Raw genomic sequence first — 17,207 nt, 5'->3', positions numbered from 1 at the left:
AGAGATGAAAGGATCCCAGTACAAATGTTTGGAGATATAAACTGCCAACCTGGTCAGGTTGAATAAGAATAAATTTCTTCCAAAAGTACACTTGACAACCAATTTTTATTCAACATTTTAGATAACATATTTTTATTTTCTGCAGAAGTGATTGAACTGGATGTTTGCTAAGACCTGATTTACTCGCAGTCTTTTAAAAGCACTTAAATCAAATTTTAAAGTATTAAGGAGCACACAATTGTGGCTGGAGGAGGCCAGGCTATTAATACTTAATTAAAATAGCCTTTGTTAAAATAGTACAAGAAGTTTTGGTATTAGCAGCCTGTGGTGAAGATGCAAAGGGTCTTTTCACTGGTTGATCCACTTATTGAGTTTCAGCTTCAAATCTGAGAAGCCAATGAGAGATTATTACTGTAGGAAAGCTTGTATGGTGCTTCCAGTCCATGAATATAAACAAGACGACAGAACTGTAGTTCTACAATTTTAGAGATCTTTAATTGTAGTCAGCGCCATTCCCTAAAAAAGCACTTTGTTTAATAAAGCTTTGTACATGCAATATGAATTTTTCAGAAGCTTTTTTCTTTCCTTATATGCCTAGCACAGTGGAGTTAATTTATACATGCTGTTTGATTTTAATTGAGTAACAGTTTCTCTTCAACTAGAGCTTATCATGCATCACCAAAAAAAATAATAGTAATTTAGATTTAGAGAATAGTATGATCAGGTTTGCTTCAAAAAGGCCTTAAAAAATACAGATGTAATTGAAATGAAAATTATTACTTAAATTATTTTGCTTCTCACTGACTTAAATGATGATTGAAGTTGCTCACGTAAATCAATAAATTGAATCAGGCCAGTTCTGCTATGAGTTCCCCACTGCGCATTCTCAGCCCGAAGGTGGTTGGCAGTTGAAATACCTAAAGATGTTGTTAAGGGAGGAGTCAAATCTGTCATCTTTACCCTACTGTACGTACAAGAGAGTTACATTTCTGTCACATCTATGGCTGTTGAACTTAGGCTGTAAAACCATTTAGTTATTTTTACCGAAACAAAAGCAGGATGCACATCCAAGAAAGCAAATGGGATGAGAGCCTCAGACATGATTATGTTGGCCTCAGTTCACAAACCCTTGGGTACAGCCCTGTCTTGAAATCCACAGAAAGACATGCCTGTTCCTGCTGCAGCTCCTGGGACTGGAACGTGCTTTGCAGGCTGTGCCTCAGAGCCAGGCTGGCTGCCACGACCAGGGCTGACAGGGTGGCTCTGGGAAGGGTTGGGACCCTTGGTGGTGGCAGCCCTGCTTCATCTCACCAGGGCTGTGGAAATGACATGTGGCAAGTTGTGGGATGCGTTAAGCAGTGCCAGTTGTGAAGAAAACCTATGAGTAGTACTGTGGCACCTTCTGCACCCAGAGAGACTCAGGTTTGGTTCTAGGCGAGGGTGACAGACCCTGAGGCCCAGACCATGGTTCTCTGGCACTGTGGGGTTCCTCCCTCAATCTTCTCAGCTAAGTCTCAAGTCTGAGAGAGGGGTAAGGGCGGTTGGAGGAAAAGCTCTACTAGGGCCCTTCTCTTTTCTCAGGGTATTCAGTTATGCTGCCAAATGACACAGCCTGTTGGATTCCAGCTTCTCTGGAATACATCACCTCTCCTTTTTCTTGTTTTTCAGGTTATTTCCAGGATTTGTTGAACAAGTCAGAAAAGGCCCTTTATGATGCTTTTCCAAGCATGTATGGAGAATTGTACACTCAAAATATGAAGGTCTTCAAGGACTTGTACAACGAGCTGCGCCGCTATTACCGCAGCTCCAACATCAACTTGGAAGAGGCCCTCAATGAGTTCTGGACACGCTTGCTGGAGCGGCTCTTCAAGCTGATGAATCCCCAGTACCACATCACAGATGAGTACCTGGACTGCATGGTGAAACACGCAGAGCAGCACAAACCCTTTGGGGAAGTTCCCAGGGACCTGAAGGTGAAGGCAACCCGAGCCTTCATCGCAGCACGTTCCTACGCACAGGGCTTTCTGGTGGGCAGCGACGTGGTCAAAAAGGTGTCTCAGGTATGCTGGGGTTCTCCCTTCTCCTCCACCCTCAGATTGGCAGGAGCTAATCAACAGCTGCCGTTGGGGAGGGGGGTTATTTCCCCTTACGTTTTCATTGAAAAGCAGGCAGGTACTTTTCAGTTTTATAAAACAAACTGCTTGAGGGTCACCCTTGCAGTGGAAGAGAGCAGCAAGCCTGGACTTCTACAAGCACTGAAAGCAGCACTGAGGCAGCAAGGTGTAACTCACCACAAACCAGTCTTTACCTGATTTTAACCTGTGTAGCAGAGTGCCAAGGAGATGTCAGTCGCCCAGGCTGTAAAGCCATTCCATTGCTTGCCTAGATTCCTTGTGCTTCCCTGACAGGGAAGTGCTGTGCCTCTAAATCACTCTGCCTTGTTTTCCTCCTTGATGGTGATAGCTGCACCATTGGTGGATTGCCACAAGTATGCTGGGAATACAGACAGAGGGATGTGTTTCAGCAGTCAGTGGTGGGACTGCTGTGTCTGTTTATGTAGCTGTGTCTATTTGTACAGGTTCTGTGTACAGAGAAGAGGGAGTTTGTAAAGTGCATAGGGATCTTCAGGGATGAAAGGTGCTATATAAATGTAAATTAACATGACTAAATCCAGGGTTCCAGAAGGAAGGAAGTTGTCTGTATTCTTTGCTGCAGAAGCAGCCTTTCAGAGCCAGAAGAAAGTGATTGTCCTGAAACAAGAGATTCAGGCTTTTCAAACAGGTATCAAGGAGAAAATCCATACTGCAAAAATGGCTTGCATAGTGCACGTGCAGATGGGAATCAGCAGGTGTGACAATCAGGGTGTGATTAAACTGTGAATGTAAAAATACAGGATCACAATTCATTTTCTCAGAAGGTAATGCATGGTAATGCATAGCAGAGGACGGTACCACAATGCAGCAAATCCAGACTTTGATCTCTGGAAGAAACATTAATGTGGTAACAGTGACAAATGCTTTAATTTTTATCAATGTGGGACTATAAAACTGTTCAGCTACCCAAAAGCCTTTGTACATCTCATTAACATCACACTCTCCTGACACTTAAGGCAGATAAAAGAGGAGAATGATGTAATTTCAGGGGGACAAAAGTAAAATACTTTTCATAAATCCTCTGAATGGCAGAGATTTCGAGCTCTATGGGCATGATCCTGCCTGTAGCTGAGATTGGTGGGTAAAGGCTGACAGGGCAACTGCAGGCTTCTGACCCACTGGATTTTGATTCTGCTCCCCCCTTTCTGAATTCTCCTTCTCTTGGGGATCACTCATCAAACAGGATGTGGGGAACATGACGAGTCACAGATCCTCATTTTCCCTCAGCCTTTCCCCAGCCCATTCCTTCAGGATGGAGGGTCTTTCAGGAGGGTCCCAACCATTCCTGTCTCACAGAAGCCCTCCGTGGGATTGCAGTTAGCCTGGTGTCTTGCTGTTGTAGCACAGTCTGCATGAACTGAGTAGGGAAACCTCAGCACAGCCTCCCTGAGAGCCGATTTTGTAATGAGGACCAAAACTGGCCCATTTCTCCTGTCTTCAGGCCCTGTACTTTAGGCAAGAAGGGGTGAGAGTGCTGAGGAGAGAAATCCATTTTACAGATGCCCTGGTAGCCCTCAGCTGTGTCTCAAACAAAAGGCCTGGTTTACCCAATTTCCTTTATTAGTTGTGGATTTACACTTGTGTCAAATGGATATGAAGTGCTGGCACAACTGGTGCCCTGGTTTTAGTAATTTTTCGTGTTGCTTTATACTTACAATGTTAGAAGAAAGTGTATAAGACTTTTATTAAGGCCAAAAACTGGGGTTTGACTTTCCTGTCAGCTGGTAGCAGTAGTCTTTAAAACTGGCTCTTTGAGCTGAAATTTCATGTGGAGCACTGGTGAGTGTTTCAGTCAGGAAGTCTGAGAAAGCCAGGACACTTAGAAAAAAATTACCTAGCTTTGGACTTCAGAAAAAATCAGATTGCTTTAGTTTTATTTATTTGCAAATCCCAGAAAAACTGTGGATTTCTAATAAAACCCTCCTGGTTTCAGCTTCTCGGATACTTCCAGTTCAGTGTGTCAGTATATCCCGTATATCCTGTTGCTGTTTCAGGTCCTTGTGCAGAGTCAGCGTTACTGGGCACTCTAGAGGAGGACTGATGCTGTTTGCCAGATTTCATGGCTGTCTTAAAGTAGGGAAGAGCCTGCCCTGATTGATCTACCGGCATGGATTTCAGGAGATTTCTTTAATCCCTGCTATGCCTCCACTGTGCCCAAGGGGTGTTTCATCCCCAGCCTTCAGCTGCTCCGATCTCAGAGGAAGCCATTGCTTCAGGCAGCCCTTGGCCAGTGGCTAGTAGTCATACAGGAATAGGAACAGGAGCCATGTGGTGGGAGCAGGCCCTCTGTGTCCTGCTGGGCATAAATAGTTTGAGGGCAGACGGGGAGAAAATGGCAAAACCGTTTTTCATCTTTACTGCCATCCAAGCTTTCAAAGCAAAGTCACCCTGACAGACTGCGGGCTCTGACACCGAGTTCTAAAACTTTTGATGCCGTGGCTGCTGCCACAGACCTGCCCCAGCACTGACAGCAGTGGGAGTGCTGCCATCTGGGATGGGACCCGGGGCACACACGTGGTTGGTGTGGCTCTCACAGCCCAGGTGGCCTGGCAGGGCTGGGGATGGATGTGCAGGCTGGCACCTGCCCTGGCACACAGTGAGGGGTTGCCATGGCTACGCCTGGGTGGGGATGTTGGGGCAGCACCTCTGTGTTCACGTGCAGGTTCTGTGTTTCTGTAGCTGTGCTTTCAGCACAAAGTGCAGGTTTTCTTTAAGTTGCACAATGCCAAGTGCATTTTTCATCGCCTGCTCGAAGTAGAAGCTACCCAAACAGCAGCAGCCACAAAGTCCCCAGTGATGGGCACTCAGAGAAGGGGCTTCCCCAGGGATGCCACCTTGTGCTGCTTGCCAGGGCAAGAGAAAAGAAATACCCCAGTTCTGTTTAGGATCCTGTTTGTTGGCTGTGAGGTTGGCAGGCGCCCAAAACCAGCATTTGCTCCAACTCCAAGCATCATGTGAACAGGAGAAGGCCTTGTGCTGAGAGACTTGCTGCCTGCCAGCTGCTGCTCAGAGATCCACACTGGTGCAAGCAGATGCCGTGTTCACCAGCGAGAACGTGCCCCTGGGAAATACGTGGTGGGGGTGAACTGAAATACTGGGGAGGGGAGGAAAACTGAGATGACAGAAATGGCAGGGACTGAGGATGACCCCTTAAAAAACAAAACCAGAAAATCCTCAGGGAGGTGCAATATGATAAACAGGAATGTCCTGGCTGGTTTTGTTTCATATCACATTGCAATACTGCTGAGGCATCTAAGCCTTAGGCCAGGACTGCTGCACGAGGTGCTGTGGGGACGGGTAGCAGAGGTGACCCTGTCTGCACCAGGATGCCCAAAAAGGGCAGTGAGACTGTGCAGGGTCCTTGCAGCCATGCCCATGCTGCACTGGTGGACAGGGAGGAGAGCTGCCCTGGGCATGGCAAAGAATGTCCAGACTCCCAAAACTCCCCTCGCAGTCCTGACAACCTGTGACTGTTGCAGGAAAGTGCAGAAAGAGTAAAGAAGTATGTTCTAATTCCAAAGGCAGGGAGAGGAAGTAATTTGAAATTAATTTTGCTCGTCACTCAGAAAATTATTTATTATGACAATCTTTCCTTTGCTGGGTCTTCATTGGTTCTTGTTTCTAAATTTTAAGTTTCCCCAAGGGAGTGGAGATTGATGTGAAGCAACACTAGCTATGCAAGCAAGAAATACTTACTCAAATAATCAATTTTAATAGTTGTTTGCATTTCCTTTTCTCAGGAGATGTTCTTAAGTCTGATTCTTATTTGAGTTTGAAACAAAATATAATGATTTTCTTTGTAAGCTTTTTCACTAAATCTTGTATTTCCTTTTACCAGTTAAAGTTGTCTATCAGTACATTTATATTTAAGAAGTCCTGTATCTCACAATACGTTTCAGCCTTATTTTTTAAACTTTTATGTTAGAATAAGGTAAGTGGCAGCTTTCCTATTTACCATGTGAGTAATTTTTAAACACATGGTGGGTCAAGCTGCATTTGGATAGGAACTGAATTCCAATTAAAAAGGCCCCAAAATAGAATTTTTTAAATGTTTTTAATGGCTAAGTGAATGTGCTGAACACATATGGAAAATAATGTTTATCTAAACATGCTTTGCATTTCCAATAAGTCAATAACATAACAAAGACAGTATGGTCGTTCCTGGTCCTCATGTCCTTCAAGATTGCAGCCATTTTTCATACCCAGTTTTTTCCACAGCTTGAAACGACATAGTTGACTTCTGTCTTTCAGCTTCCAGTTCCTTTTCAGTGAAGTAGTAAGATTGATCTTACTGAAAAAATGAAGAGTGTGTAATCTTTTTCCCACACTTAGGAAACCACTGTGCTAAAACATCTCAAGTAAAGTGAACACTCCTGTCCCATGTGCTCAGCGGCACATCTCCATCCTTTCAGTGACTGATCTTTTTTCAGAGCATCAGCAGCAAGTACATAAAACCATAAATAACATTTTATTTCATTTAAAGGATTTCACTTTTGTAGTAAAAATATGCATTCATCTAAATTGACCTTCTCTTAATGCTTAAAAGACAGTATTAGTGTTTGTAAATAGATGTTATGAGAGTGTTGTTCCATGGCACTGTTGAGTGGCGGGAATACCCTCATATCCCCATGTTTATTTCCTTTTTACTGGGTGTTATCCCACCTCTTGCTTTGGAGCTGTCCAGTCTTTGCATGGCGGAGGTGTGTGTTCTTGTGTCCTGCAGAATCTCTATGTGGGGCACAAGCAGTGGGGAGCAGCAGGTCCCAAAGGTGCTGGTGTCACCAACAGGGATTGAGGTGGGAAGGAGCTCACCACACCCAGATACAAACAGAACTGCTGGAGCAGGCTGGGATTTTTCCTTGGTTTTGCTTTCTGTTGTAGCAAACCACCGGTGAGGTTTTCCGAAAATGAGCTGGTCACTGCCTGTGTAAAAGTTTGTGCTTCTGCAGACCCAGAAGCAGTTCAGGGTTCAAAATGCCATAAGCACCCTTTGTAGGACTGGCTGTACTCAGGAGGAGGATGAAGAGGACTGAAGTCCTGGGGTTCAGAACACTGCAGTACTTCAGACACGGCTGTCTGTGAACACCATCTGAGGCTGCAGGCTGAAATAAGCTCTTGCACCTTCAGGGACTGGTTTCTGCAGCAACTCCTGTGCTGCCTCCCTTTTGCCAATGCAGCCTCTGGCACAGCTGCCAAGACCTGCCCTCGACTGGGCAACCAGGGGGCTGGGACCTGCCCTTCCTTCCCAAGGGCAGCGTCACCTCTACTGAAGTGCCTCATGTTCTCTTGCCCAGCTGTCTCTGGCAGCTTGTATGTGGGATTGCATGGCTTAAAACAGTTTAGATCTAAGTTCCTATCAGCCCAATTCCCTCTGCAAACCCAGGAGCTTAATATCCCTTTCCCTGAGCGGCTGTGCTCCCTGGGTCACCAGCCTGCCATTAGCTGCCTTCTTGCTTTAAACTACTTGGTGCAGCAGCTCCCACAGCTCCACACACACCACTGCTCCTTTCCAGCACTGCTGCATGTAAAGCTAGGGAGGGAATTTTGCAATAACGCTGGAATTTGTTTGGACAGATTCAAATCAAGCTGGATGGGGAACATGCAGTCTTGAACACATTCTTATGTATTTCACATATTACTTTTCAGTATTTCTATCCTTTATTACGTTTCAATCACAACCCTTCAGGGATAAAAACCCATAGGTGTTCTGAATAGAACAGAAATAATGCAGGCAAGCAGATATATGTCTCCTATATTTACCTGGTGGTTAAAAGTCAATTGAATCTACTTTTCAAAGGATTGAAAATTGTACCAGCTGGAAATAACTGAGTCAGATGAACAGAGCAGGGAGTGTATGGAATAGGCAGGTGTTGGCTTGCAGTATTTTCCTCCAGATTGAGAGGACATGACAGCAGTTTGTCTATCCACATAAATCCTCCTCATTTTAGTATCTGAATGCGGTTAGGCACTAGACAGGAATCCAAAGACATAGATCCTCTCAGTTAGCTGCAGGTGCTGCCTCTGGAGCCATCCCCATGGCCCTCTTGAAGTGCCCTCACTGCTGGCTGTGGAGGGAGACAAGGGACAACGCTGCTCCCTATTTTGCTGCCCCAGATTGCTTGTTCTCCCCCAGCCTTCATAATTTTTATGTCTTTTTCCTGAGTCTGTAGAATGGCCATTTGGTTTCTGGGCAGCAGGGCTGGGCCCAGGCAGTCTTTCTGCCCTCATCTTAACAGTGGCACTAGTGTGCTGGAGTGTGAACGGCACGTGTTTGGCATCAGTCTCCATCCTGTGTGTTCCTGCCCCTGTGCTGGAACGCGGTAAGGTGAAAGTGAGAGGGTCTCTGAACTGTGATGGGGTCATCTGTGCCCTACCACTGCCATCAGACCCCAGCACAACCACCCCCCAGCACACTCTGCCTGTGCCCTGCTTGCTTCTGATCCCTGACAGGGGTTTGGGAACATGGATCTTGAATGATGGGCTTGGTGAGGCCTAAAACTCATGGTGCTCCAAGGACTCGTGGCTGTGCATTTATGGAAGGAAGATGCAAAATAATGACTGAAGTGATTATACAATTCATTAGACTTTGAAAGAATCATATTTCTGTCAGCCCTGCAGCTGTTTCTTTTAGAGTTTTACTCTGAAAAATTGGAAAGCTTGGTTCATTTAACACACGTCAAGGTGCTAATTACATCAGGGCTGGCATAAACATGCACAAGGCAGCTGCTGACCATGTGGTGGAGAGAGCAGAGTGTGCTCCCCACACCAGCTCTCACTGCACCACTGAGGGCTGGGCACACCTGCAGCTCCTGCTCCTTTCACCAGAGAGACTGGGCGCTGACTGCCCACTGCGTGGAACAGCCTGATTTCCACACACGTGGAGATGCAAAGAACATCACAGTCTTTCTGGTTTTTATAGTAATATTTGAGGGTCCTTCTGTGGGGATGATGTAAAAGTGAAATGTTTCCCAATGTGAAATTGCCACATTGCAGATAGCCCCGATCACAGAGCCAGACAGTTCCCCTGTGAAACACAAAACTGTCCTCTGGGTGCTGGTCTTGTGCTAAAGGAGAGCAAGGCTGGCTTTCCAAGCCCGTTCCTGGGCTGTCAGTCATCCCGCGGGAAGCTCGGCAGTGCTCCTCACTGCCCGCCTGGCAGGATCCGCTCCTCTGCTTGGCCTTTTTTTGTAGCTGCTGTTCTTCATACTGACAACTGTATCCCAACTGTACAATTCCAACAGAGGGATTTGGGGTAATTGGAGTGGCTTTGAATACCACCTGCATTTCCCAGCACACACAGCCTGATCTGTGGCTTGAAGAGCTGACCTCTTGTCCCTTAAACACCTTCCAAGAAAAGGTTTTTCACAGCTGGCAGAAAACCTTACTTTACTTTCTCTCACCTGCCTTTAAAATTCACATGAGAAGGTAAGTGAGGACACCACAAATTCCTCGGTTGCAGCTGCCCATGGGGCTGCATTGAGCCCCAAACCTGGGGAGCTCTCCAGCTGCTCTCTCAGCTGCTTTCTGCTGGCTTCAAAGCGCCCCTTGGTTTGGAAACCTAAGTTGCCTCATGTGATTGGGTTTAACTGATACTTCTGGAGGTTAGAATGGCCATTCAGACAGCAAGGCCTTCTACCTGGGAAAATATACCTGGCAGTTAGTGCAGGCACATTTTGACAGATATCTGATGTCTGGAGGTATTTTGGGTTCACACCTACCAACTCCACGTCACACCAAAAGTGCAGCCAGGTGCTGCATGACCCAGTGCCCACGCTTGGTCTGCCCTGCTTCTCAGAGACTAGAGCCAGGAAGGGACTGGGAGAGCAGGGACATGGTCCAGCATGGGAAACACCAACTCTACCCCACAGAGAGCTCCCTGCAAATCACCTCATACTCCCTTGGGCAAAATTTTTAGAGGGAATAAAGCCCACAAAACAGCACTTCCACCAACAGTGTTAGGCACTAGCTCAGGCTTCTCATCCCATCAGCCGACCTGCCCATGTCCCCATGACAATCCAAGTGGGTTGACAACACTTCCAGCAGCCTCTAGTTTTCACCCAGGCCTCCCTCTCCATCCCTGAATCTCTCCCCTCTACCTAACCTTGCTTCCCCTGGGAAGCAGGGCACAGATGGCTCACAGCAGCCTGGGGATAATGTGCAAGGGGGGCAGGAAAAATACCAGCAAGAGCTCAGCTTATTTTATTGGTGTTAAACGCCTTTCAGATGTACTTAAAGGCCCCTGAAGGCCAAAGAATCCCATCACATTGCAGCAAGGCTGCAAGTTCTCATTTGCTTTTAAGCCAGGCTTCAAAAGGAGAAAGGATTTGGGGTTGGATCATTTTTTTTTTCATTTTTTTTTTTTCCCTTGTTTGAAGCCAGCACTTCAAAAGCAGCATCTGCAGCTTGGCTGCAGGTTCTGGGTGCCGGAGGAGCTGGCCACCTCCTGATGGGAGCAGGAGGAGACCCGCCACCAGCCCCGGGAACAGTCTCACCCCCTTGAAGCCATCCAGAGCCAGTGGCATAGCCCAACCACACACTGTGCTGCTGTGGTAGGAGCTCGGTACTGCCACTGTTGAAATGATTGTCCTGTGGCTTCCTAAAGCTCAACCTTCCTCTGGAAGCTGGGAGGGGTAAGGAGAAGCATTGCTTGATCAAAACCACCACGTAACTCCTGGATGTGACATGTGGAACTTGTGCTGGCACTAGTGCCTCTTTGGCTGTTTTTTGGAGTAAGGAGGACGTAGCAGCTTTTAGCTGAGTGCTAGTGAAAACTCAGTAACACATAAGACTCATATCGTTGCTTCCATGATCTGTTTGTGCCCTGATATTGCTCAGGGGGTTTCAGAGGCTTTGAATTTTTTCCCAAGCAGTAGGCATTAGGGTAATGGCAGAAAATGTGTCTCCTCTTTGCTCCTCTCTGTTCTTCTGTGTGACCTGTCAATTGACATCCCATGTCAGAAGGGTAAAAAACCCTCCACTGTTCCATATTCAGCGAGGTCCAGGGTCAGGAGGAATTGCACTGTTCTTTGCACCAACTCTTACGCTGTAAAGAGGTCTACAAATCAGTGGGTGCTGTTTGGAAAATCAGCATGTAACCTGGGTAGGAGCTTTAGTGGGAGAAAGAACAGATCGTGGTGGGGCTGAGGGAGAAGTGTTCCATGGCTTTAGAAGGTGTGCTCGTGTTACCCGTGAGCATGTGTAGGTGTGCAAAGATGGATAACTTGGGTTGAACATGCAAATCAAAAGTTTGATTTGCTCTTTAAAGGTGCAGAAGGATAAGAAGGCTTTTTCCTCTAGAAAAGTCTAGCCTGTTTCAACCAAAGTGCTGCCCTGCTGCTGTGTGTCCTACAGAGACTAAAGCCCTCCCAAGAGCTGTCTGCACTCAGGTGTCTCTGGTCCATCAAATGCTCATGCAGTGGTGTCTTGTGTTTGAGCTGAGTGCTTTCCCCATCTAGAAGTAGTTTCTCCTCCCTATGTTTTTGCTTCAGAAAATGTATAGCTGTTCCAAAGTTATGTTTAGGTCCTATGAAGAATAACTTAACTCTCCTTAAGCGTGTGGGGAGAGAGTAGGTTGTCATCCTCAAGCCTCCTGTGTTTCTGTGATTCTCTGCTTGGAAAGCAAATAAAGTACAGGGCAGAAGCTTTTTTTTTTGTTAGGAGCCTTTCACACTGAATGTTTTCTAAATTGGCTGGGGAGTGGCAAGGAACCCAGCTAGCGACTAATCCCCCAGCCCATCCACTCAGCAAATGGCTTGTGAAAGTCATTCATTTCACTGTAATTGATTTAAACGTTGCTCAGGAGGAGGAAAAAGTTAAGGAAACCGATGCCACTCTGAATAGAGAATTATGTGTTCTCAGTGTTCTGTCCTGTTATCTCCACACGTGCCCGTTCTCCTCTGGTTACTGAGCAAACACTGTGCCGAGGAGTCACACGGCAAATCCCAGCTCAAAATTCCTGTGAGCAAGCTCCAGTGCTGGCCAGGACATGAGACAGGAGAGTCTGTAAAGGTCCTTGGCTCTAGCAAAGCATTTCCCTCCTGCCACGGTCCGAAAGGGGAGGATGGGACCATGGCACAGCACGGGTCCGGGACACAAGGGTGGGATGCAGGTCGAATGCTCAATTCACGCGTGCACCCGGTCTTTTATCAGCTCGGGAGGGGAAAGGGCCAGACCATAGGGCGGAGCATGAGACAGACAAGCGGGGGGACAAACCAGGATAGGGACACAGGCAAATGAGGGAGGAACGTGGGAGGAACAGGGGAGAGAAGGGGCGAATGGAGGCTGTCCCCTCGCTGCAGCTTCTCCAGCCAATCGGCAGAGAAACAGAGGAGCAGGGAGGTGAGCAGGCCGGGACATGCCCGGGAAATACAAATTCTGGGGAAGCATACAGTGTGTATACATAATAACTGTAAAGTCTGTAGCATAAAGTCCTTTCAATCACTGTACATCTTTTTTCACTTCTGAGATTTTCTCCATTCTGATTCCTGGTCCTTCACACCCTCCAGCAATTCACATCTGGTTGGGTGGCTCCATCAACAAAGCATGGGCACATCAGGCTTTGGAGAATCGCCGTGGAAAAGCACAGAGCTCGGCCCTGGCTACAAGCACAGTCGTGGGGTAATACCTGATGACAACCTCCTTGAAATGTCAGTGCTTATGGTGGAACAGGGCTTTTTATAAGGCAGCCACCTGTTCCCCTTGCATTACCTCATTGTTACTACTGTATTCCCAGCTGTAAAGTAGTTTTAATTAAAGTGATTTACTGCTTAATATGATTTGTTCCCTATTTTGGGTATATCTTAGAAGATAGTATTTTTTCCTTATCACTTCATCACTGGGTGTACACTTTAAAGGACTGTACCCATGGATGTCACTGGGGTCAGAATTGAGTATGTGGATTTTAACTGAGCAATGACATAGGATCAATGTATTTTTAAGCTGAGCTTAGCTTTGTTTTGCATTTTTATTTATACCTCTGACAAGTGAATGAGTTCCCTGGCTCCAAGCCATACCTCTCAATAATGATTTTTTTTCCATATTCTTTGGAAATGGCTTCTCCAATGTATTATGCCTGTTCTCTTGACATCTTAATGCAGTTTCTAGGTCACTGAGCTAAGAAAAGACTACAGGTGCCACTAAAGTGTCCTTAAAGGAGAACCAGCCACAGGCTGGGCCAGGTTGATGGTACTTAGAGAAATCAATTATTGTCATGTACTATCTTCATGCTGTGCCAGATCAGTTAAAGATGAATCAATTATGTCAGGTTTCACTCCATCTGCAGGAGTCTTCATGCTCCTGCCCTCAGGCCACCTGTGGTGAGCGGAGGACGTTGCTTATTGATCAATCAGTTATTGCAGTTCTGCGCTGGGAAACCGGGGTGCTCTCCGGCAGGTCTTAGCTGGCACCCGTTAGCTGTTGGGCAGGGGGTAACTCATAATGTTTTGGGTTCTTTTGAAGACTGAAAGGTGAAAGCAAAAGCACTAGGAAGTCAAGATATCTCAGTGTGCAGGTGGAGGTCAGTCTGGACCTCCTACCAGCCTGGAGAAACTGCCTCGCTCCCACTGTGCAGGCATTTCTCTGGAGGGAGCTGGCACGGAGGGAAGGTGCATGGTCCCTCATATCCAACCCAAGGAGCTCTTCTCCCCAGTGCCACTGCTGGAGCTGGTTGTGCCCTACAGGTGAGCAGGCAGGGGATCTGCAGCACTCTCCTGCTTGTGTTACTGTATCCGTACCCTGGGAGGGAAGCGCAGCCCCTCCTAACAGGGGCTGGTATTCCCCTGAGTGGACACAGCATTCATGAAAAAAGCCTGGAAGCCCAGTTCAGCAAACTAATCCATGAGGACTAAGAGATATTTGAAGGGCTCTGTTCCTTAATATGCTGCAAGTCCCTCAAAGGGATGGTGCAGGATCAGGGTTGGGAGGGGCTCTGGGAGCCCCAAGCCCTCACCCCCTTGTGCCCTGTGTGGAGCAGTAGTCCATGGGCTGGGTGGAATGATAAGAAACTGAGCTCCGGCCAAGCAAAACATGGAGAAAATACTCTGTGAGATTCCTCTTCCTGCTCTCTAATCCCTCTGTTCTTGGTTCACCTCTGCAGCCTCCCTGTGCCAAAGGAGTGCTTCTGCCAACAGGAGAGGTTGGAGTCATTCTCTGGGGAAAGGGAATGAAGCCTGGTGTCATGCACCTGCAAAAAATTAATACTTATCCTTTCTGCCAAGAGATTAAGTTGAACAGTTGGCACCTGCCAGATTCAGCAGAGTATCAGCTGATTATGGATGTTTCACCTGCTTGTCTTCAGAGGAGAGGCTGTGGGGCAGGGAGCAGGGGCCAGGCTCCCTGCTGTGAGGCAGTGGGGCACTGCACTGTCCTCCAGGAGAAAAAGCCACCGTGCAAGAGTGACAGGCTGCCAGTGCACACACACCTCCCTCTGACATCCAGAAATGTTCCTTGCTGAGGTGCAGAAGCAGCTTTTTTATCCCCCCAGACTCTCAGGAGCTGAGCCTGAGCCTCGGGCACCGTTGTTGCCTGCACCCACTGCCCCAAGACAGTGGCAGCAACCCACCGTAGCTGCCTGGGCACCGGTGTGGTGGTGGGTGGTGTGGCTGGTGACAGGCAGTGTGGCTGGCTGACAGCCGAGGAGAGGTTGGAGGGAAGTGGGCTGCAGGACAGAAGGCAGCTGTCTGCACCGTGGGGAGCCTTGGCAGCTGCCCACGCTCGCCCACCGTGCCAGAGGGCAGATGGAGTGGGTGGGCACCAAGGAGCAGGCGCTCGTGGCCGCTGCCCTTCTGCAGCTCTGAGGGGTAGCCGGGCACGGGTGGCCTGCATGGTCACTCTCCAGTGGGAGAGCGAGTGCCAAGCTCAGGGTGTGAAGGTCCTTTCTGACACACACAAAGTAAATGCAGAGGCCAGAATGAATTCTGCAAGCAGCAGTACTTGTGAAATGCCCACTGGGCCTGTCACAAGCTTCACTGAAATATGGGCTTGCTGTGGTCACCCCTGTGTAGCTCCAGTGCAGGGCTGGGTTTAAACCATACTTTAAGCATCTTGGAGATGCTTTTCTGAGCCAAAATGTCTCTTGCCTCTCTCAGTGTACCCCACAGGTTCTGGCAGGGTATCAGTAGCTTTGTGTCCTTGCTGCTGGTGGCTGTCCTCTCTGCCCCAGGGGGCTGGCCTGCACTGCCTCAGGGCAGCTTCCTGCAGGCAATGCTGCACTCCTGTTTTCCACCCAGAGCACCTCATCTCCCTGTGCTCCAAAAGGCTGTGCAGTGTGACCATGGAGTATGTGGGTGCAGACAATGATCTGTCCCCATCAGTGCTGTGGAAAGTGGCTCACCCAAGTGACTCACCTGTGCTGCAGGTGCTGGGCTGTGCAGCTGGTCTGTGGGGTGGGAGGTTACAGTGCTCCAGGGCCATGGCTGGATATGGGATGAGCAGTGATGGGCTGTGCCAGTAAAACACAGGGACAAAGTTGTGTTCAGGCCTGCACAGACTGTGTGATTGTGTTGGAGTGTCGCTGTAAAATCCATGTACGTCAGTGCCCTGCCCGGGGAAGGGGAGGTCACAGCTCCTTTCCCAGCTGGATCCCTTGCTTTTTGTGTGAGTGATCTGGATTTGAAAGGTCTGCACCTACAGCCTGTGCTCTTACCTGTTGCCTTTCAGTCACTATTCAGCCATGATTATTTAAACCCTGAGATGTTTGCCTGTCCCTCTGCTTTGTTGCGTCCCCCCTGAGATCGCTGAGGCAGGAAGCGCAGTGGCTTCACCGCTTCTCCCGTGGATGAAGCTTGTGGCAGCCATGCGGTGCGGCGGGATGGAGCCTCCATCTCCTGGTGACTGAGCCGCATGGCAGCTGGGCACCGGGACCTGCCTGTGGGAGTTGTCTCAGGAAGGAGCCGGAAAGCTGGTCCAGGAAGCCAAGGAAAGCTTTGATGTGTGAGGGGTCCCTGCCAGGCTCAACCCCTCTGGCCGCAGTGGGACACAGCGTTTATCCAGAACCATCTCAGGGCCTGCTTCTGGCTGAAGCAGGCTCTGTTTGACCTAGAAATTTTTGTCCTCATCGTGAAAAAGGTTCTCACGAGGTTATTTTAAAGCATTGCTGCCCGATGAAGCCTCAGCACCATCCAGCATCAGTTTTTCTGAGGCTTACTGCAAGTGGGGTGCTACTGTGCAGTTTCAGTAGAGGGGAAGCTTAGGGATTTTCTCTTGCAACTCAGCAGGTTCACACTATCCCAAAGGTACCTCAGAACTGGATACGTTCAAAGTATTTTTCACAAATAATAAAGAGATCAGGGCAGTTTTCAGCATTGCAGCTGCAGCTCAAAGCTCAGGGATTTTTCCATGTCAAGATTTGACCCTTTCATCACTTTTCTCCCCTCTGAGCTCCTTGTGAGTGTCAAGTACCTGGAACCAAGGGAGACTTGCATGCAGACACTCATTTTTATTTTTGTAAATGGTTTTAAAAGGTTGACAAGGGAATTGCAAATGGATCTGAGCAAAGATGGAAAAAGACCACAAAGGAGAAGACACTTTAGCAACAAGACAGGGGAGGCATGGAGCTCTGCCAGCATCTCTGCAGGGTCTGCCAGGTTGTTATTCACCCCTCAGTGTGCTGACAGCCCCTTGCCCACAGCAGTTGGAGGGGGATGCTGTCCCATGGCTGATGGTCTGGGGGGATGTGCTGCAGAGGCTGTGGCCGTGCTTCCTGGGCTCTGCACCTGCACTGGCTCTGTGCTTGAGGGACCAGGGCGGTTTAATTAAAGGTGGCAAAGTCATGTCCCAAGTCAGCTCTGCACAGCACCGGCTGCACGTGCAGTGCCTGCGAGCTGCTGGCACGGCGTGTGTTGGCCCATGTCACCGCCTGCCTGCGGCTCCTCGAGTGCTTGCAGAGAGCAACCACTTCCACTGTCAAGTGCTCTCAATTGCCCTTATTTTCAGAATTGTGCAAGCCTTCCCCCAGTACCATTCTCCTTTCCAAAAATTCCAGCTGGGAACTTTCCGTGTCCAGGGCCCCACTGTGCATCCCCCCAGGAAGCCGGAGATGCAGTTTGTGGTGGGATG

At 48.3% G+C, this 17,207-nt stretch overlaps 1 protein-coding gene across 2 annotated transcripts in view; it reads left to right on the top strand.

Moving 5' to 3' along the window:
• GPC1 (glypican 1) overlaps nt 1–17,207 on the top strand; it is a 205,407-nt gene that overhangs the window by 174,861 nt on the left and 13,339 nt on the right. For both annotated transcript variants that reach the window (XM_027741238.2, XM_027741239.2), the window contains exon 3: nt 1,669–2,060. In XM_027741238.2, coding sequence (XP_027597039.1) covers nt 1,669–2,060 — 392 coding nt within the window. The remainder of the gene's footprint in view (nt 1–1,668; nt 2,061–17,207) is intronic.

This window comes from Pipra filicauda, unplaced genomic scaffold (genome assembly GCF_003945595.2).
Source record: "Pipra filicauda isolate LSUMZ 115617 unplaced genomic scaffold, ASM394559v2 scaffold186_size1760508_pilon, whole genome shotgun sequence".
NCBI classification, from domain to species: domain Eukaryota; kingdom Metazoa; phylum Chordata; class Aves; order Passeriformes; family Pipridae; genus Pipra; species Pipra filicauda.
This window is presented reverse-complemented; position numbering and strand designations above follow the sequence as displayed.